The sequence below is a fragment of the Triticum dicoccoides genome, chromosome 3A, assembly GCF_002162155.2.
Source record: "Triticum dicoccoides isolate Atlit2015 ecotype Zavitan chromosome 3A, WEW_v2.0, whole genome shotgun sequence".
Lineage (NCBI taxonomy): Eukaryota > Viridiplantae > Streptophyta > Magnoliopsida > Poales > Poaceae > Triticum > Triticum dicoccoides.
The window spans coordinates 122801624-122823830 of record NC_041384.1 but is presented as its reverse complement, the minus strand read 5'-3'; the positions used below and the strand labels follow the sequence as shown (position 1 = coordinate 122823830).

At 46.3% G+C, this 22207-nt stretch overlaps 2 protein-coding genes across 3 annotated transcripts in view; both read right to left on the bottom strand.

Annotated features, from left to right (window-relative positions):
- Nucleotides 1–12436: 12436 nt before the first annotated feature.
- Nucleotides 12437–16183, bottom strand: LOC119267516 (phosphoenolpyruvate carboxylase 1-like). The gene is made up of 6 exons (XM_037548905.1): nucleotides 15801–16183; nucleotides 14883–15695; nucleotides 14675–14765; nucleotides 14433–14587; nucleotides 12959–14341; nucleotides 12437–12859 (listed from the first exon to the last, which is right to left on the bottom strand). Exons 1-6 carry the CDS (start codon nucleotides 16077–16079, stop codon nucleotides 12569–12571), a joined length of 3012 nt encoding a protein of 1003 aa, XP_037404802.1. The 5' UTR covers nucleotides 16080–16183; the 3' UTR covers nucleotides 12437–12568.
- A 1079-nt stretch (nucleotides 16184–17262) lies between these two features.
- LOC119267515 (SCAR-like protein 2) overlaps nucleotides 17263–22207 on the bottom strand; it is a 9191-nt gene continuing 4246 nt past the window's right edge. The window contains exons 5-10 of one of the 2 annotated variants that reach the window (XM_037548904.1): nucleotides 21986–22089; nucleotides 19084–21850; nucleotides 18903–18995; nucleotides 17913–18017; nucleotides 17657–17773; nucleotides 17263–17574 (exon numbers count right to left, since the gene is read on the bottom strand). In XM_037548904.1, coding sequence (XP_037404801.1) covers nucleotides 17521–17574; nucleotides 17657–17773; nucleotides 17913–18017; nucleotides 18903–18995; nucleotides 19084–21850; nucleotides 21986–22089 — 3240 coding nt within the window. In that variant the 3' untranslated portion in view covers nucleotides 17263–17520. Of the gene's footprint in view, nucleotides 17575–17656; nucleotides 17774–17912; nucleotides 18018–18902; nucleotides 18996–19083; nucleotides 21854–21985; nucleotides 22090–22207 lie in introns of both variants that reach the window. The other variant, XM_037548903.1, reaches the window with a different exon arrangement.

Here is a 22207-nt window from a genome sequence, read left to right as displayed (position 1 = left end):
TTGCGGTGAAGCCTGTATTTACAAGAAAGTGAGTGGGAGCACTACAACATTTCTGATAAGTATATGTGAATGACATATTGTTGATCGGAAATAATGTAGAATTATTCTGCAAAGCATAAAGGAGTGTTTTAAAGAAGTTTTTCAAAGAAAGACCTCGGTGAAGCTGCTTACATATTAAGCATCAAAATCTATAGAGATAGATCAAGACGCTTGATAAGTTTTTTCAATGAGTACATACCTTGACAATATTTTGAAGTAGTTCAAAAATGGAACAGTCAAAGAAAGAGTTATTGGTTGTGTTACAAGGTATGAAATTGAGTAAGACTCAAAGCCCGACCACGGCAGAAGATAGAAAGAGAATGAAAGTCATTCCCTATGCCTCAGCCATAGGTTCTATAAAGTATGCCATGATGTGTACCAGATCTATTGTATACCCTACACTATGTTAAGCAAGGGAGTATAATAGTGATCTAAGAGTAGATCATTGGACATTGGTCAAAATTATCCTTAGTGGAATAAGGAAATATTTCTCGATTATGGAGGTGACAAAAGGTTCATCGTAAAAAGTTACGTCGATGCAAGTTTTGACACAGATCTGGATGACTCTAAGTCTCGATCTAGATACATATTGAAAGTGGGAGCAATTAGCTAGAGTAGCTCCGTGCAGAGCATTGTAGACATAGAATTCGCAAAATACTTACGGATCTGTATGTGATAGACCCGTTGACTAAAATTATCTCACAAGCAAAACATGATCACACCTTAGTACTCTTTGGGTGTTAATCACATAAATGATGTGAACTAGATTATTGACTCTAGTAAACCCTTTGGGTATAGGTCACATGACGATGTGAACTATGGGTGTTAATCACATGGTGATGTGAACTCTTAGTGTTGAATCACATGGCGATGTGAACTAGATTATTGACTCTAGTGCAAGTGGAAAACTGAAGGAAATATGCCCTAGAGGCAATAATAAAGTTATTATTTATTTCCTTATATCATGATAAATGTTTATTATTCATGCTAGAATTGTATTAACCGGAAACATAATACATGTGTGAATACATAGACAAACAGAGTGTCACTAGTATGCCTCACTTGACTAGCTCGTTAATCGAAGATGGTTATGTTTCCTAACCATAAACAAAAGAGTTGTTATTTGATTAACGGGATCACATCATTAGGAGAATGATGTGATTGACATGACCCATTCCATTAGCTTAGCACCCGATCGTTTAGTATGTTGCTATTGCTTTCTTCATGACTTATACATGTTCCTATGACTATGAGATTATGCAACTCCCGTTTGCCGGAGGAACACTTTGTGTGCTACCAAACGTCACAACGTAACTGGGTGATTATAAAGGAGCTCTATAGGTGTCTCCAAAGCTACATGTTGGGTTGGCGTATTTCGAGATTAGGATTTGTCACTCCGATTGTCAGAGAGGTATCTCTGGGCCCTCTCGGTAATGCACATCACATAAGCCTTGCAAGCATTGCAACTAATGAGTTAGTTGTGAGATGATGTATTACGGAACGAGTAAAGAGACTTGACGTAACGAGATTGAACTAGGTATTAAGATACCGACGATCGAATCTCGGGCAAGTAACATACCGATGACAAAGGGAACAACGTATGTTGTTATGCGGTCTGACTGATAAAGATCTTCGTAGAATATGTGGGAGCCAATATGAGCATCCAGGTTCCACTATTGGTTATTGACTGGAGATGTGTCTCAGTCATGTCTACATTGTTCTCGAACCCGTAGGGTCCGCACGCTTAAGGTTTCAATGACAGTTATATTATGAGTTTATGAGTTTTGATGTACCGAAGGAGTTCGGAGTCCCGGATAAGATCGGGGACATGACGAGGAGTCTCGAAATGGTCGAGACGTAAAGATCGATATATTGAACGACTATATTCGGACATCGGAAAGGTTCCGAGTGATTCGGGTATTTTTCGGAGTACCCGAGAGTTACGGGAATACGTATTGGGCCTTATTGGGCCATACGGGAAAGGAGAAAAAGGGCCTCAAGGGTGGCCGCACCCCTCCCCTTGGTCTGGTTCGAATTGGACTAGGGAAGGAGGGCGCCCCCTTCCTTCCTTCTCCTTTTCCCTTCCTCTTTTCCTATTCCATATGGGAGGTGGAATCCTACTAGGACTAGGGAGTCCTAGTAGGACTCCACACTTGGCGCGCCCCCTCCTAGGGCCGGCCTCCTCCTCCCTTGCTCCTTTATATACGGGGGCAGGGGGCACCTCTAGACACAAGTTGATCCACGTGATCATATCCTTAGCCGTGTGCGGTGCCCCCTTCCACCATAGTCCTCGATAATATTGTAGCGGTGCTTAGGCGAAGCCCTGCGACGGTAGTACATCAAGATCATCACCACGCCGTCATGCTGACGGAACTCTTCCTCGACACTTTGCTAGATCGGAGTCCGGGGATCGTCATCGAGCTGAACGTGTGCTAGAACTCGGAGGTGCCGTAGTTTCGGTGCTTGATCGGTCGGGCCGTGAAGACGTACGACTACATCAACCTCGTTGTGCTAACGCTTTCGTTGTCGGTCTACAAGGGTACATAGATCACACTCTCCCCTCGTTGCTATGCATCACCATGATCTTGCGTGTGCGTAGGAATTTTTTTGAAATTACTACGTTCCCCAACATAACGATCCATCCTTCTTCTCCACTAGAAGTACTGGCGATCCCCAAGGCAAAGAACTTGGGCGAATATATCCCTTATCCAGTAACTCCTTAATCTGCTTCTTAATTTCCACCAAATCCTTTGCTGGCATCCTATATGGTCTCTTTGATATTGGCCCTGTGCCTGGCAATAGCTCAATCAAAAACTCAATATCTCTATCGGGTGGCATGCCTGGCAACTCCTCTAGAAATACTTCAGGGAAATCCCTTACCACTGGTACTTCCTCCTGCACAACTCCTGTTAGGAAATTTACTTGAGTCCTCTTTGGCACATGTCGGGATACATACTTGATCCTTCTCCCTTCTGGGGTGGTAAGCAAAATTGACTTACTAGCACATTCAATATTCCCTTCATACTTTGATAACCAATCCATGCCTAATATCACATCCAATCCTTGGGATTCCAATACTATTAGGTCTGAGGGGAAAACATAGTTACCAATCCTTAATGGTAACCGATCACACCATAGACTAGCCACATACTCTTCTCCAGGCGAGGTTACTAACATGGGTGACCTAAGGGCTTGGGTTGATAGGTTATACTTATCCACAAATCCCCTTGAGATGTATGAATGCGATGCACCAGTATCAAAAAGAACGAGTGCAGTAAATGACTTAACCAAAAACTTACCTATTACTGCATCAGGCTGAGCTTCAACCTCCTCCACGCTAACGCGGTTCACATGTCCCCTGTTGAAAGGGTTCGGCTTCTTCCCAGAACTTCCATTGCCATTTTGGCCTTCAGAACATTCATTGGCGTAGTGTCCGGTCTTCTGACACTTAAAGCAAGTGACTTGGCTCAGGTCCTTCTTGGCTGGGGTTGATGGGTTGGTGCGATTCTGGCCGTTGCTTCCTCCATTGCCATTACCATTCTTGGTGCCATTATGATTGTGCGAGCTACCTCCTCCATGGGTATGCTGAAAATGTCCTCCCGGTCTAGGGGTAAAACGTGGCTTCTGCTGAGCTCCTGAATTGTACTTCCCTTGTCCATACTTCCTCTTGCGATTCTCCTTGCTGCTGCTTCCCTTCAATCATAAGAGCACGATCTACCAACTCCTGGTAGTTGTTGAAGGTTGCTACCATCAACTGCATGCTCAACTCATCATTCAGTCCTTCCAGAAACTTCTCCTGCTTAGTTGCATCCGTAGCGACGTCATCTGGTGCATAACGTGCTAACTTACTAAAATCCTCCACATACTGGCCAACTGTCCGTCCTCATTGGCGCAAGTTGTGAAACTCACGCTTCTTCATGGCCATAGCTCCTGCTGAAACATGTGCAGTACGAAAAGCCTGCTGAAACTGGTCCCATGTGACAGTGTCGACAGGGAAAGTGGCTGTGAAATTCTCCCACCATGATGCTGCGGGTCCTTCTAGCTGATGTGCGGCAAACTTCATCTTCTCCGCATCTGTGCATCCTGCTGTGGTTAACTCCCTAGCTGTCTTGCGGAGCCAATCATCTACTACTATCGGCTCGGTGCTACTGGAAAACACCGGCAGGTTTAGCCTAAGAAAACGGGCTAAGTGGTCAACAGGTGGTGGTGGTGGTGGTGGTGGTGGGTTGTTGTTGTTGTTCCCCTGGTTCTGATTCTGGACTAGCAACTACATCAATGTGTTCTACTCCTGGATCAACTGGGTGAGCTCCAGTGGAAAGGCAAATCCAGGGTCACGTCTCGGAGGCATCTGAGGGGTTTAGAAAAGATGAGATGTAAGAATAGAGGGGGTCTAAAGAGAAAACACTACCCATATGCACATGAGGCAAAAGCAAACAATTCACTTCATTCAATCAAACAAGGGCATACAATCGATCTATCTATCGCAAAAGTGCTCGGACTACTATATTTACATGGTGGACTACTACTACTGATGAGGGGGTCTACTAGAAATATTCTTCGGTGGCAGACTCCATGATATCTGCTCCAGCTTCATCAACATAGTCATCATCGCTACTATCTGGATCCGAGTCGGTGTCGTCGATGACGATGTAGTCTTCCGGGCTAATCTCCTTGGGTTCTTTGTCTTCATCCACTGGTGTAGGGCCTCCCATAAATATTCCAATCTTCTTGATCAGGTCGTCATTCTTCTCCACCAATACTTCAATTTCCTCTTCATAATCTTCACGTGTAGCCTTGAGTTCTTCCTCCAGTTCCATGATTCTTGTCTTAGCTTTCTTCAGATCTATCATGTCGGCGCACATCTGGTTCTCCTCTCGTCGAATGTGTTGGTTTAATTCCTGGATAAAAGCTGCAATTGATCTATCCTTTCTGGTGCTGATCATCTCCCAGTGCTCATCTCGGCGCCCACAAATCTGGTAGATAGTATCCTTGAGATCCTTGCGGTAGGCTAGTCCAATGCGTCCCATGGCGATGTGAGCTGCCATGCTCTTTCCTAGACTCCAAGTTGGCGCATCAAAAGAAAATTCTATGGGCTCAGTGACTGGCATGAACGTCCTTCCTGGAACTTGAACTTGAATCATCCAGCGCTCTTCTTCAGGTAAAGTGGCGTTGTAGGTTCCGATGAAGCTTGGTACTCCTATATTCAGGTATCTAGTGACTTCCTTCAAGTGATGTCCAAAGGGTGTATCTTCATCCGGTTGCGTGAACTTGTTCCTTGCATCCGCCATCCTAAAGAGTAGAAAAGATGAGAAGTCGGAAGAGAAGAGAGTGAGAAGTGATCTAGATCTTTTAGCTTAGTGGTCGTGTCCTACAGTCAGCGTGTGCTCTGATACCATCTCTGTAGCGACCAGACCTCAAACAGTCTGATCTCTGTGCTCCGGTATCATCCCTGGATCAGTAATGTTGACACCACACAGTACTCGGAGGATTTATAGCAGAGTAGCAATCACACACTTATTACATCGAGTGTCTCATAAGTAAACTTATTACAATAAATATGGCTTAAGGCCATCTAAATATGATAACAGCGGAAGGCTTGGAAGATAAGTGAGTCCATCAACTCCAATGGCATCACTGAGTATAGAACCACGACCTAAAACTCCTTAATCATCGTCTGAAAAGTCTGCAATATTAACGTTGCAGCCCGAAAACGGGTCAGCACATGGAATATGCTGGCAATGTAACACATAGAGAGTAATGGAATGAAACAACTATACTATATGCATATTTGGCTGGTGGAAAGCTCTATGGTTACAGTTTTGCGTAAAGCCAATTTTTCCCTACTTCAAAGGAATAAAATTTAATTACTATCATAGTAGTTGTTAAACATTGAGAATGGTTGACAGCATTCTCAATCCCAATTAAACATCATCATTAAACATAACCCAACAAAAAATTAATTTAGAGTAACATGTTGAGATTCACATGATAATCCAGGTACTAGATACTCAAGATGTCCATAACCGGGGACACGGCTAATCATGATTAGTTTATTACACTCTGGAGAGGTTTGCGCACTTTTCCCCACAAGACTCGATCGCCTCCGTTTGGTTTCTCGCACTACATGGTGTTTGAGAAGACGGATGACCGAGACATAGCCTTTCAGAAGCGCTAGCACCTTACGATCGGGTAGACCGTACCATCTACATCCCCTACATCTGCTAGTCTACCACTGTAAGAGTTCGCACGACTTAGTCAACTATGCTAGAGCCCATAATAGCTTGTGGCTGCACACGGAAGTTTCTAGTATGAATAGTCTCATGATCCCTTTGAGCCTGGGTGGCGGTCCAAAAGAAAATAGGCAAGTCCTGGAATACCCAGGTGCCTCAATCCACCCAGATGTGTGTTTAAGTTACCACCTTAGATAAACCATTAATTAACAAACTCACATCTGTCATGGATATCACTCACTCAATCCACGTCTACTAGCATAGCTTGGCATAATAAGCAAACGTAGAAGTAACTCCCAAAGGTTTGATAATAAACAGGTAATAGGTACTACCTCAACTACTTCTCATCCCACAATTTAATTAGATCCTAATCATGCAATGTGTGAGGATTGATCTAATGCGATAAAACTGGGTAGTAGGGAAAATATGATCAAAGTGTTACTTGCCTTGCTGATGATCCGCGAAACCTAGAAATTCGAAGTAAAAGCGGCGCACTCCGGGTATTCTATCGCAGACAAACAAACAAGCATCCAATAAGTACTCATCTAATGCACGGGTAAAATGCAAATAAGAGATCTAACCAGAAGGTTCAACTTAAGAACTTCGGTTGGCAAAAAGAATCAAATCGAACGAAGCAACGAAAGTCAAACAGCGAAAGAAAACAACTTTGTTCTACTAATCTGGATCTAGGGCAAATTTTACAGTAGCAAAATCTTGTTTAAATTGGTTAAACGGATAGAGGGTTTCGAGACGAAACTCCAGGCGCTTGAATCGCCTGATTTTGATAAACGAGCGAAAAGTTATACTAAAACGAAAATCGGATCAGGAATCGCGATCAAAAAAATCGCGGATTTAATCCGAGAAAAAGAAAAACGACGAACGTTCGCTAGAACGAACGAACGCTCACTATTTAAATAAACCGGAAAAACCAATCTATTTAAAAAACCGAAACTAGAAAAAACCAATGAAAAAACCGAACGGTTTTTCAAAAAAAATTAAAAAAAACGGCACGGAAAACGAGGCGGCGGCGGACCTCGGGCGGCGGGTCGGCGGTGGCGGCGGCGGGGCGGCGCGGCGCGGCGGCGGCGGCGGGAGCTGGCGGCTAGGGTTTCGGGGGCTGGGGCGCTGGCTCGGCTGGGCCTCTCCCCCGGCTTATAAAGCCTTCCCGGGCCGGTGTCCAGGTCGGACATGGCCCGTAGGTCGGTGCGCGTTTTTTTTAAATTACACGCAGAAGAAAAATAAAAAGAAATACTAAATGGACTCCAAAAATTCCGAAATAAAATTTTCACGGGCTTCTAAAATCAAGCCGCATAAGGTGAACATTTATTTGGGATCTAAGTGCAATTTTGAAAAATGCACATTTTTCCTAAATTCAAATAAAACACCAAAAAACTCCGAAATAAAATCTTATTTGATTTTATTATTTGATCCTCAATATTTATTTATTTTTGGGAAAGTCATTTTATTCCCTCTCTCATATTTTTGTAATAGAAATAATTGATGATAAAATAAATAAAATCAAATGATCCTATTCTCAAAATTTGAGAAAACTCAAATATGAAAATAACGATATCCCCAACTCTCTCCGTGGGTCCTTGAGTTGCGTAGAATTTCTAGGATCGACCAAAAGCAAAATAAAATATGATATGCATAGATGATCTAATGTATAACATTCCAAATTGAAAATTTGGGATGTTACATTTTCCTACTGTTATTTATAGTGTTTTTATTCATTATAACACTTTATGGAGTAATTATAATGCCTTTTCTCTCATAATATGCCAGGTTTACACAAAGAGAGAGAATGCCGGCAGCTGGAATTCTGGACCTGAAAAAGCTATATGAGAGATACCTATTCTGCACATCTCCAAATGAGTTGAAATTTCACGAAGAATTATTTCTGGATATATACAAAATATTGGAATAAAGAACTAGCGGAGGGGGTCACCCAGGTGCCCACAAGGCACCAGGGCGCGCCTCCCCCCTTATGCGCCCTGGTGGGTAGTGGGGGCCAGGCCCACCTCCGGTGCCCGTCTTTTGGTACATAAGGTCTTTTGACCTAGAAAAAAAATAAGAAGATGACTTTCGGGACGGAGCATCGTCGTCTCGAGGTGGAACTTAGGCAGGAGCACATTTGCCCTCTGGCGAAGTGATTCTGCCAGGGGAACTTCCCTCCGGGAGGGGGAAATCGAAGCCATCGTCATCACCAACAACCCTCTCATCTTTGGGAGGCCAATCTTCATCAACATCTTCAACAGCACCATCTCATCTCAAACCCTAGTTCATCTCTTGTGTTTAATCTTTGTATCAAAACCTCGGATTGGTATGTATGGGTGACTAGTAGTGTTGATTACATCTTGTAGTTGATGATAGTCGGTTTATTTGGTGGAAGATAATATGTTCAGATCCATTATGATATTTATTACTCCTCTGATCTTGAGCATGAATATGGTGTGTGAGTATTTACTTTTGTTCTTGAGGACACGGGAGAAGTCACGTTGCAAGTAATCATGTGAATTTGATATTTGTTCGATATTTTGATGGTATGTATGTTGCGATTCCCTTAGTGGTGTTATGTGAACGTCGACTACATGACACTTCACCATCTTTGGGCCTAAGGGAATGCATTGTGGAGTAGTTATTAGATGATGGGTTGCTAGAGTGGCAGAAGCTTAAACCATAGTTTATGCGCTATTTTGTAAGGGGCTGATTTGGATCCATATGTTTAATGTTATGGTTAGGTTTTATCTTAATACTTTTCTCGTAGTTGTGGATGCTTGCGATGGGGTTAATCATAAGTGGGAGGCTTGTTCAAGTAAGAACAGCACCCAACCATCGGTCCACCCGCATACCATATTATCAAAGTAGCGAACGCGAATCAAACCAACATGATGAAAGTGACTAGATGAAATTCCATGTGCCCTCAAGAACGCTTTTCTTATTATACGAGACCGTACCGGCCTGCCCTTTGCTATAAAAGGATTGGGCTACCTTGCTGCACTTTTATTACCATTACCGTCACTTGCTTGTTACAAATTATTTTGCTATCAAACTATCTGTTACCTATAATTGCAGTGCTTGCAGAAATTACCTTGCTGAAAACCGCTTGTTATTTCCTTCTGCTCCTTGTTGGCTTCGATACTTGAGGGAAAATTGCTATTGTCCTACAAAACTCTGCGCTTGGAGGCCCAACACGAGTCTACAAGAATAAAGTTGCATGGTAGACATCATCCGACATCCTTGTGAGCAAGTTATCTTGTTTCTGGCCAGACGTTGATGGATACCGTCACATCGAGAGGGTCCTGAGAATATGTCTCCATCGTTGGAGGGGCAAATCCCAGTCTTGAGCTATCTAGTACATTGTCATACGTTGTTGATGAACCAGTAAGTTTCCGGTATGATCACCCTGTTACGGTTGATGTTTGACGAACCCCAAAGTGCATCATCCAATATGAAGTGACTCGATACTCTCATGGTTAAAGGAATCGTGCATACTTTAACTTTTTCTGTGTTATAAACTATAAACTTGTGACGAAAGGATCTCTTAGTATAACATACAACTCGGACCAGTTCAACACAAGTGTTCTTCTAATATCATGTCCTCAAAATTATCGGCATCCTTGTTACACTTAACTTATGCCCATGATCAGAAATACGGAACCATCATGCAACACTTCATCTAGTCTTAGAGGCGAGACTAGGAATCTATTCATCGTTTATTATTCTGCATGTGAATATGAGTTTTCCTCTCAGCCTTGTGGTTATTGCAGACTCGAGTATCATAACAGTTATAACATAGAACATAAACATTAATTACGAACATGAAAATAAATAATAATGTTTGCCTCTAGGGCATATTTCCTTCATGAACAAGTTTTTTTCAGAAGCAACGAGCCACCCCGCCGACTTTTTTTAAAGAAACCACCACAAAAGTTGTTTTACAAAATCAAAAGACTACAACCTAGAAAAGAAAAGAAAGAGCACTTAGCTACATCTAAGGAAGCACCTAGACATAACAAAAAGCCAAGAGCCTCAGCCAAAGAAATGGCAAACAAAGGAACCTGTGCCAGATCCCAACTAAAAACAGGTTTGAGGGGGGCGGTACGGGCAATTTTGAGAGCTTGTACCCCTTCACTCATACGTAAGGGCACCCAACAGCTAGGATTTCCCGTGCCTCCCGCCAGTGCTGGCGCAGGTTTGGCTCGTCTCCTGTGGCCTTAGGGTCATAAAGGCGTAGTGGATCCCGGCCCTTGCCTGCAAGAGGGCTTCGATTTTTTTAATGTTTTTTGAGTTTTGTTGGGTTTTATGTCATGCTCAGAGAGGCGAGTCGGCGGCGGCTCGTTGAAGATGGAATAAGGTTCTCCTCGCCTAGCCCCCATCTCAGCGGTGCTTCTAGCATCGTAGGAGATCGTGTGGAGGTACATCTCTAGGCGATCTCACGGGATTCGATCATCGTTTGTCTTCAATGGATCCAAGTGGATTCGATATCAGTTCGTCTATATTCGTGTGTCTGTAGGTTGGATCCTTCCGATAACATTTCTCTACATCGATGGCGGTTGTTGTTCTGTGTGCTGGTCATGTAGGGCTTTAGCACGACGTCTTCTCAGTTGCCTATTACAACAAAGTTTGCTCGGCTCCACTGAGGGAGGGGCGATGATGACGGTGCGCCTTATGCTTGCTCCAATATTTGTAATTATTGATAGATGGTCTATAGACCTTGATGTAATTTTTATTTCTGGTGTTCTTTCGACTACCTTGACAGTTGAAGATAAATCAAAAGTTTTTTCCTGAAAAAAAGAAAAAGAAATGGCAAACAGTTTTCATCAACTTGCAGCTAGGGAGTGACCAAAATAACTAGATCAACAGGGGTACACACGACTATCACATATTACAACTTAACTCAAGCATAGCTTTTGAGAACCAGCACTAGGATTAAGTAGAATTAATCTGATGTACCCTTTGTCCCTCCTCCAAGAAAAGGAGGCTAGGGTTTTTGCCTCCCGTCGGCAGCGCCGCCGATCTCCCACGTCTCCTATGGCCTTAGGGTCATGGATGCGTGGTGGATCCCGGCCCTTGACGGCGGGAGGGCTCCTTTTTAAGTGCTTCTTCAAGTTTTCTTAGGGTTTGTGTCCTGCTTAAAAAGACAAGACGGCGGCGGCTTCTTGAAGATGGAATAAGGTTCTCCCTCCTAGCCCATGTCCCAATGGTGTGTCTAGCATCGTTGGAGGGCGCGTGGAGGTGTGTCTTCGGTGGATCTCGTGAGATTTGGTCGGTGGTTGTCTTTGGTGGATCCGCTCGGATTCGATATTTGTTCGTCTTTGTTTATGTGTCTTCAGGTTGGATCCTTCCGATTTAAACTTCTCTTCATCGGCGGCGGTTGCTGTTCCGGTGCGTTGCGTCTATGGGACCTTAGCACGACGACTTCCCGGCTGTCTACTACAACAAGTTGTGCCCGGCTCCGACGAGGGAGGGGCTATGATGACGGCGCGCCTTTGGCTCGCTTCAGTGCTTGTAATCATCGTTGGGTGGTCTGTGAATCTGGATGTAATTTATATTATTTCCGGTGTTCGTTGTACCGCCATGATTGAAGAAGAATAGATTGACAGTTTCTCGCAAAAAAAGAGAACCAACACCAGGATTCAAAATCTTCGCTCTTCACAACCAGAGTTGGTACACCTAAGTAAATAAAGTTACGTTTCTTTCCTTCCCAGCTAATCACCCTCGGGCCTTTTCTTTACTCCAACCAAATTAGGCCGAATCAGGATTGGGGTCTCCCATTCTCGTGTTGCCGCCGCCGCTGATGTCATCTGAGGAATTTTGGTCCCCTCGCCTCCAGCTGCCATTTTAGCGCTGATAGGGGAGGGGGGGGGCTGGATCTTCAAGACAGCTATATTCTTCGTCAACATCTAGTGATCATCATAGTTTTGTGAGAATAAATTCCCTCTCGTTCTTTTGACGGTGCTATGAGGTTAGAGAGTTTTCTGTTCTCGTAGACTCGATTATTCAGATCTGATGAGTTTATTCAGCCGGGCAACTAATCTAGCGCCCGCTGTGCTCTCTCTCTCCATTTATATCTCTAAAAAGTTTGATTTAAGGTCTTTCCCCTTGTGAACCACGTTGCCGAACTGTGATATGACATTGGAGGCCCGAGGCTCACTAATTCGAAGGCAAAAAAAACCGCAAAAACCAATGCACATTTCCACTTTCACCGATCCTTCTACTATTTTCAGAAAAAAAAAAAGAGGGTCACAAATCCATGACCAGGACATGAGAGTCCACCCAAGAAGAAAAATTCAGAATCAGCCCGTGTTCTGCATGCCCGCGGCGATTCCCTTCATGGTGAGGATGAGCGTGTCCTCCAGCCCGGGGTCGTACTCGCTGCTGGGGTTGAGCTCCATCAGGCTCTCCGCCGTCTCGTCGATGAACTCCTTGGACAGCGGCGGCCGCGTCGCCGGCCTGAACTCGCCGTCCCTGATCCTCTTCAGCGTGTACGCCTGGCACACGTTCAGCGCCGTGATGTACGAGTCCCGCAGCAACAGCCGCTGCCTCAGGTACGGGTCGCTCTCCAGCAGGTCTTCGTGCCCAGCAACCTACACACACATGCAAGATCAAGAAATGCGCATCCATGGTGACATGATCTCATCGTCTGCAATATTTCAGGCAGCTGAAGGGATCGAGAGCTCACTCACCTTTAGGAGGAGGCTCTGTGTCTCGGCGTAGTTGGCTCTGAGCTGCTCCCCGAAGGGCCAGAGGTCTTCGGGGACGAGGAGCTTGTCGTAGAGCGCCGCGATGCCGGGGTCGCCCTTGGCGAACACCATCTCGAGGAGGTCGATGGTGACGCGGAAGAACGGCCACTCGTCGTACATCTCCCGGAGCGTGGCGAGGCCGCCGGGCCTGTCCATGGCGTGCCGGAAGGCGGCGCCGAAGCCCAGCCACACGGGGAGGTGGAATCGCGTCTGCGTCCACGCGAAGATCCACGGGATGGCGCGCAGCGACTCGATGCCGCCGCCCGGCTTCCGCTTGGAGGGCCGGCTGCCGATGTTCATCCGCCCGTACTCCGTCTCCGGCGTCGCACACCGGAAGTACTCCACGAAGCGCGGCTCCTGGAACACGATGGCCCGGTACTCCTCGGTGGCCACCGTGGCCATGTCGTCCAGCAGCGCGCGCCACTCGGGCTTCGGGGAGACGGGCGGGTTCATGCCGTGCTCCAGCGTGGCCGCCGTGAACCTCTGCAGCGTGCGGAAGCAGAGGTTGTCCTCCCCGAACGACTTCTCGATCACCTCGCCCTGGACGGTGACGCGGAGCGAGCCGTTGACGGTGTTGGGCGGCTGCGACAGGATGGCGAGGTGGCTCGGCCCGCCGCCGCGGCCCACGGTGCCGCCCCGGCCGTGGAAGATGGTGAGCTTCACGCCGTGCCGCTCGGCCACGTCCACGATCTCCTCCTGAGCCTTGTAGAGATACCACGCCGCCGACAGCCGGCCGGCGTCCTTGCCCGAGTCCGAGTAGCCGATCATGATCTCCTGCTTGCCGTCGATCCTCTCCTTGTACCAGTCGATGGAGAAGAGGAGCTCCATGGTGGCGCGCGCCTGCTGGAGGTCCGCCAGCTTCTCGAACAGCGGCACGACCCGCATGGGCGTCTTGACGCCGCACTCCCGCTGCAGCAGCTCGACGGCGAGCACGTCGGACGGCGCGGTGGCCATGGAGATGACGTAGGCGCCGAAGCTGTCGGCGGGGAGCTCGGCGATGACCCGGAAGGTGCCGAGCACGTCGGCGACCTCGTCGGACTGCGGCAGGTCCGGGCCGAAGAGCGGGCGGTTGCCGCGGAGCTCGTTGACGAGCCAGTCCTGGCGCTGCTCCTCGGGCCAGTCCCGGTAGGAGCCGATGCCGAGGTGCGTGGTGATGGCGTCGACGGCGTCGATGTGGCGGTCCGACTCCTGCCGGATGTCCAGCTTGAGGAGGCAGAGGCCGAAGGTGGAGACCTGGCGCATGAAGTCCAGCAGGCTGCCGTCGGCGATCAGCTTGTCCCCGCAGTCGCACAGCGAGCGGTAGCACAGCTCCAGAGGCTCCAAGAACTGCAACAAATCCATCAAATGTAAGAACATAGACCCCATCAAATGATTCTGATCCTGTAACTCATTTGCAGTGGAAAAAGAGATCGCTAACCTCCTCGACCCTGGTGTAGGTATCTTCTTCCGGGATGCTCGATTCTCCGCTGGACAGGATCTCTCGAGCACGCTCGCAGGTGTTGTATAGCTTGTCCCTCACGTCGCCGAGTATGATGCGGTAGGGCTCCCGCGGAGAGATCTGCTTCCAAAACTCTGCAGCACATGAATGTTTTCTAATTTAGACATGGCTTAGAAGGAATTTCTGCAGGCTGTGAGCAGAACCGAATGGAGCATGCATACCGATGTAGTACTTGGCGTACTTCCGGGAGGACAGCCGGTGCAGCTCGTCGGCGCGGGCCCGGAGCTCATCGTTGCAGCGCCACATAGAAAGCTTCAGACAGACAAATGCATGGCACCGTCAGAAACTGAAACCAGTACATAGTAGTAATTGGCATCGACTTGGGTGAAAATGCTCGTGTTGTGAGCATCAGAGACTGAGGAATGGCACCTCGAACATGAGGCTGCCCATCTTGGAGAAGTACATGTTGGCGGCCATCATCCTGGCGAGCAGGCAGACGTCCCGGGTGACCTCGGGGGTGACCCTGGGGTTGCCGTCGCGGTCGCCGCCCATCCAGGAGGAGAACTGGATGAGCGGGACGTCGTAGGGGAGGCGCTCCTCGATGCCGATGTTCCTGAGCGCCGTGTCGACGCGGCGGAGGAACTTGGGCACGCCGTTCCAGATGGTGTCGTGGAAGTAGCTCATCCCGGCGCGCATCTCGTCCTGCGGCGTGGGCGGCGTCCGGCGGATCTCGTCCGTCCGGAACGCCGCCAGGATCTCCCGCTGCAGGGCCTCGTCGATCTCCTGCTTCTCGTTCTCGGACACGCCCTCCACGCACAGCTGCGTGAGGCACGTCCGGATGCTGGCGTGCTTCTCCAGGAGCGACCGCCGGATGGACTGGGTGGGGTGCGCGGTGAAGACGAGGTCCGTGGTCTGCGCCCTGAGCGCGTCGAACACCTCCTGGGGCGTCTTGCCCAGCCCGCCCACCATCCGCTGGAAGGTCTCGTCGATGTCCGACTCGGTGGGCGCCAGGGCCTCGTCCGCGAACCCGCCGCGCCGGCTCGTCTCCATCTTCTTCTGGTACACCATCTGGATCTCCTCCGCGAGGTTGGCCAGGTTGAGCATGTGCGACAGCGAGCTGGACACCATGATGGCGTCGCCCACGTCCAGGCTCGTGAACAGCGCCCCCAGCTCGCCCAGCTTCGCCGCCCGGTCGCCCACGTCCCGCTGGTACTCCCCCGACACCCGCAGGCACTCCTCCACCTACAACAATAAAATCAGTCTCCAGAGTTGATTGATCGCCGGACCGGAGAGTGCGGTGCAGGAGAATGAAATGAATTGCTCTGTCGGTGTCAAGTGTTTGCGCACCACTCGTCTGAAGTTGCTGCCGTGCAGGTCCTGGATGATGTCGAGGAAGCGGGTCACGAGGAGGGCCTCGTAGTTCTGCAGCCGGTCGTCGTCCTCCGTCGCCCCGCCCCGCGCGAACTGCCGGAGCTGGGCGTCGACGGACTCGGCCACCGCCGCCGCGCGGACGCTCCTCGGCGCCGGCCGCCGGAGGGCCGCGTACTGCGGCGGCAGCGCGAGCCGCCTCCGGCCGGGCTCGAGCTTTATCAGGAGGGTGAACGGGGAGGTGTGGAGGGAAATCATCGCGCCGTCTAAAAACTTGACACGCCACGTATCAGCAGGACATGGCGGGAGAGTACGGCGAGCACGCCGTCCTCTGGGTTTTAAGCAGCGGGGAGAAGCGGAAGAGGATTTGGGTGGCTGTTGCTAATACTGGCATCTCCCCAGTCTCCGCTGTGGCTAACGATTTTTTGCCACGCGTGCCATACGATTTTCTGCCGACCGTGTCGCCGGTACCACGGGCCGTACCACTAAACCGGTCCACGGCAGCAGTCGGCACACCAAAATCTCCAGGCCTTTGCTGCTGTGAGGGTCATGCGAAGTCGGCCTGTGAAATCTTTGCGCCCAGTATGGCTCCTCGTTTTTGTTCCTTCCGGGGAACCGACGCTTAGGATGGCTGAAGAGCTGCAGAATGGTTTCTGGTTAGGATGTTGCGGGCTGGACCAACAGAGACTCTTGGGGAAGCTGATAAACCTTCCTCCGTGACAGTATTGGCACTTGGCAACAGCAATATGATAAAAACTGCTGGAAACGACCAAATATGATCCGCATCAGAAATTCACAAAAATGGCATAATAGACTGGGATCCCAGTACCCAGGTTTTGGAATATTCTGGGGACGACGTGACATTGCCCTGCTTCAAATGGTATCTGCGCAGATATTCGCACAGCGAGGCCACTTGCTGCAGTAATAGTAGAAATGATCGCCTCCGGTTCTTCACAGACCACAGGAATTATGGACCGGAACAATCTTATAACAATGGGCCATCATGTGTCATGAAAATATGCAATACCATCTCTCGAACCCCAAAAACGAAAGTGCACTGCCAACCTTTTTTTACATATGAGTAGTACGTAATAAAATTTGAGACATGAAATGACAACTAAAAGGGATGGGTATTCAGTTGCATGTTCCTTCTTACAAATGAATAGTGTAAGACATAGATTGTACTTCCTCTGTAAAGGAATATAAGAGCGTTTAGATCACTACTCTTAAATGATAGTATTGACTAAGATGAAGAAAAATCAACTGCATCTCCTGATTTAGATTATGCATCTCATAGTATGGAGGTAATGCAGTGAGACTTATTAAGAATTATTTTTCCTTTGCCAAAAATAAACATGCTTGCAAATGACAGGATAATTTCTTTATTGGTATGTGCCAATCTTATTAACAATGCAAAGAGACATTTTTTAGTACAATGCCATGAAAAATAGCGTAACATACTTATTTTATTTGTCCATCTCACTACCATTAATAAATAATACGATAAATTTACATGATATGGAAATGATTTAACATTTCTACAACCACAGGGAGCTAAGTTACACTACCATTAACTAAAAAAAGGTTAAAAAAACAGAACTGCAAAATCTAATTACAATGAAGAAAAAGGTGTTATTCACATTTTCACTCTTCATCTTGTACTAGTTGCATATACAGAAAAGGTTTGTCATATGCATTCTCAGTTGATATCACTCCAGTTATCATCATCACCTCCCTCGTCACTGGCCACAGCCTGATAACATGGAAGTAATCAGGGGGGAAACAAAGAATAACCCAAAATCTAACATGAGGGGAAATATTAAGACAATGCATACCTGCCGGATTGCATTCGCCTTCTCCAAAATTGCTACAACGTTGGAATTGGCAGTGGGCTCGGTTGACTGAGATGAGGCATTTGTCTTAGATCCATTTGTTCGTCTCAAGTTGAATGTCTGCATCGTACAAACATGTTTACAAACTAGTGAGTGTGGTCCTTTAGTGTGCTGTGGTGCCAGTGCAGAGAATCAACAAATCTCAAAGGGCATAAAGGGCTGTGGTACGCAAGTACACCAGCTCATATATTTGACATACCTTGCTCCTGATTTGCTGAAGCAAGTCCCCCCTTTCATCCAAACTGTTAACATCACTGAATACTGCTTTGGTCTTTTCATGTCCATTCAGCTTGTGCAGATCTGGCTGCAATAGTTTGTTATGTAAAGTGAGGAGTAACATCAGTATCGCATACAACAGTCAAATGGTACCTTTCAAGTTCAAGAACCAACTGACCGTTATTAAAAATATTACTCCCTCCATTCACTAAGATGTTCCAACTTTTTTCTGAATCGGATATATATAGACGCTTTTTAGTGTGTTTGTTTACTCATCTCAATCCGTATGTAGTCCATATTGAAATATCCAAATTGTCTTATAATAGTGAACGGAGAGAGTACTTGTTAGTAGGCAAAAGGAAAGGCATATTAGCCATACTGAGACATGGTTCGTTGATGCTAAGCGTTCAACACTCAACACTGCCATGGGTCAGATAATATTTATGCCCATAACCCGTTGTGGAGGGTCCAGGGTCTGTCATTATCAATAACATAACAAGAGATTTCGTAACTTGGAGGAAAAGTGAGTTCTGGGCTTATGGCTACATGATGTCCTATGTATGGCAGTATTTCTGAATTGCTTAAGTTATGAAATGTCTACAGTATAGGCTACAGAAAATGAACATTTCCATGCCTGACGAGTTTTAACCATAGAACACCAGCATTCATTTTATGAACCTAAAATGTTAACTCACCCGCAGTGATGAACCCATAACTTTGATTCTACTGGTCTGACTACACATATCAACACATGAGAGTTCCACTTTTAACAAATTTAGCCAACTCGTCACTTACATGATAAAATTACCAAATAATTATCCAAAAACATATTTTGAACTTCCACACCAGGCATGACCAAGTGGGTTCTTCATTTACACTTTTTCCTTTTGAACTCATTGGTGGGAAGTAGCAAAACAGAGAACATAGATAACAAATAACATTTTCTTAAGAATAAAATAGAAAGCAAACAAACCTTATCCCTGATTTGCTGAAGCAAGCTTGATTTGATCTCAAATATATTAGGAAGATTACTCGTTTCTTTGATCACATCAACTTTCTCATGGTTCTGCATGCACGGAGTTCATATAGTGTCATCAGCAAGAGATTACAATGACAACTGACACCAAGGTATTCAAACAAGAGTTAAGTCTTACCACTTCCTTAACATTTCCTTGTGGAAATGGTGGTGCACAGGGCGGAAGATGTTCCTGCATAGGAGTGTGTACAGGTGGTAGACTTGAGGCATTCTTAAGCATGTCTTTAGCTGTAGAGTCTCTTTCTTCTCCAAGGGAAGTTGTTTGTCTCATTGTCCTCCACTGCATGGGGGGAAGAGGAGGTGGTGGCGGCATCTGATCTTCATCTGGTGATAAATTGACAGGATTATGTGGAATGAGCGCATCTCCATTTTGCTGATTACTTGTTGACATCAAAGTGTCAAAGTTCGGAAGTTCTCCAGCAGGATGAGATTCTAACGAGCCGAGACCATTAGGATCTTCAATATCTGAAAGTGAAATAGTGGACTTCTCACCAGATAAGTTCATCTGCTCGAATCCCATATAGCTAGAGACAGGTGTTGTGGAGGATCCTATCTGATTTGAATCATTATACAGCTCATGATCTTCCAATCCAATTCCATCTTCTTGATCCCACAACTCAGAGTTTGAATATAAACGTGGACTTAGATCATCATATGAAGAATAACTATAAGATCTACCAAAGGTATCATCTTCTGATTCAGAACCACTACCAGGCTGTGGGACAGAAGACCCTGGAAGTAACTGAAATGTCGGTAACATCATATCATCAACATTTTCATTAAGATTGCCATCAGAGAAATCTAGGTTCAATTTCGAAATTTCAGATGCACTCATAGGGTGAAAAGATATTTTCATATGCTCTAGAGGCGGAGATGATTTCTCAGAGTAATGGCCACTAGAGAAGATTGACGATTTGGGCGGCCCATCCATGCCATTATCTGTTTTCTTCTCAAACTGAGATGTCTCGAATACTGCTTCCTTTGGTGCAAGAGTAGAATTTACAGTAGCTTCATCAAACCCATTTGCATCAGTGTTCACTCTCCCAGATGACATAGGAAGATCATTATACTTGGGAGAAGTTCTCCTCTGAAGTGTATTGGCAAGGAATCTTTGTGCAATGCTTGAGAAGCTTGACGCAGACACCACGTGCAAGTTATTCCTTCCAGCCAAGTCAGTGGCAGAGTATGTTTCAGCACCATTTTCAGCATGACCTTCAGATTCTAGGAGCTCACTTATTGAAGCTTGCTTGCCATTCAAATTGTTGTGCTCCCTGTGCTCAAAATATGTGGAAGAATCTGAGGGCCGGTCTGTTTGACTATAAACTGCATCAGGTGCTCTTATGGCTGATTGATTAGTCTCTGGGTAGCTTTGGCTTGCAGAACCAGGACATATGCCAATTGGAGGTTTAGACGGTTCAAGTCCGAAGAGCCCAGCATTTGTCCAGAGCTTAACAGAAGATAATTCTACAGAACTAGTAGGAGCATGTGTGGGAAGGTGTTGGGTTGCAGATCCATTCCCTGATGACTCGTTCAAAGGCATGGTCTGTGAATTAGACACTTCAGCCATGCCACAGCCACCAAATTCCTGATGATTTTCTCCAGGATAATCCTGAGGACCCCTTTCAGGAATTAGAGAGTTACCAGTGGTATCACCAGTTAAGATTTTTGCAGGAGATGCCTCGCTAGCTGGAGCAAAGGAAATGGCAGGTTCCGGTACAAGACAACTAGTGCTTTCATTGGTACCATCTTCTGACGCATCTTCTACATTACTCTCAGGGATCTGATTGACAACAGATTCTTTATTGGGAGGAAAAACTGCATAGGTTGACAGCCCTGGTTTTGATATCTCAGGAGAATCTCTGGGATTAACTTCTGCCTTACTCTCAGGAATCTCATTTGCATGAGGGGGGCTCTGATTGGGTGGTGTAGCTGTATATGCTTGCAATGCCGGTTCTGAAATTTCAGTGGGGTCTCCGGCAGCATCATTTGCATTATTCTCAGGGATGGTGGTAACAGATGACCATTCATTAGGATGTATATCTGTATAACCAGACAATGCATGCTGTGAAATATCCGGAGCATCTGCACTTGACAAACTGGGGAAATCGGCAGTTCTTTCAAAAGTATGTAACATTCTGTAATTTGGACTTGTATCAGGAAATTCAGCGGGAGAAGAATCAGGAAGCTGTGCAACGATGTTATCTGCCGACTCTATTTGAGGTCCATGAGCATTGAAGGAATGTACTGGCTTCCCTCGTTTTTTAGTTTGAAAGTCAGCCTCAGTGTCTGTCTCAGATTCAAGTGTGTTAAGTGCATCCATATAGTTGTCTGTTTCACTGGGGACTTCATCACGGGGGTTTAAGCCTGAAGACAGTAATAACAACTTCGCCTTCTGAAGTAAGGCCCCTTGCTGCTCCAAGGTCTCCATCTCCCTGTGATCAACTTCTCGCTGCACAGGCTTAATAGGTTTAGTTTCTGCATTTTCAGCCCTATCCATGACGACATCGTCACAGTAGACAGAACTTGTAGTCATGACAATTGCAGTCTTTTCATGCCATTCAACAGATGGTAAATTAGCATTCATCTCATCTGAGAGGGAACCTTGCTTCGAATCATCATCCAGATCATCTGCCCTGGTCCCGCTAAGCAAGATGGGGGAAGAGGCATCATTAAGCTTGTGTGTATTAATATTTGACAGCTTGTCATGACCATTATCATGAGGAACTACAGAAGGCTTTGTATCTGAAGCTTGTTCTGCAAAACTCAGTCGTGCCTTTGAACTAAATGAAGAAGATCTGCTTATATTGTCAGGGTTGGATCTTGCATCAGATGTAGATCTATGCTCTGAGAAACTCCGGCCATCCATGCTGGGAGATGCACACTGCCTGCTGCAAAAGAATTATTAAGAGTACTGTTTTAGATGTATTATATTATTAAATATACAAGAAAAACAAAGTCATGGACGATGAAAACATATATACAGTTGCTGTATCTTTGAGTTTGGGATTTGTGTGTAAAACCTGCTGGTAAGTTGAACAGCAGTGAGTGCTCGCTGCAATTCACCATTCCTATGCCTGGATGTGACTTGTCCATGGTATGGTTCTTTTAGGCGTGATCCTTTTCTCTGTCCAAGTTCAATCAAGTCTTTCAGAATAGAGTTACTAACATGCAAAAAAAAACTTTCATCTGCCAAACTAATACCAATAAGACACAACCATCCAATTTAGCAATTATTAAAACTT

Bases quoted from the DNA above. Each gene is read 5' to 3' on its own strand.
- LOC119267516 (XM_037548905.1), bottom strand. From the start codon at position 16,079: ATGATTTCCCTCCACACCTCCCCGTTCACCCTCCTGATAAAGCTCGAG. The intron at 14,766-14,882 runs GTGCCATTCCTC...GTCTGTCTGAAG, and splicing joins TGGGCAGCCTCATGTTCGAG to CTTTCTATGTGGCGCTGCAA. The intron at 14,588-14,674 runs GTATGCATGCTC...CATGTGCTGCAG, and splicing joins GTACGCCAAGTACTACATCG to AGTTTTGGAAGCAGATCTCT.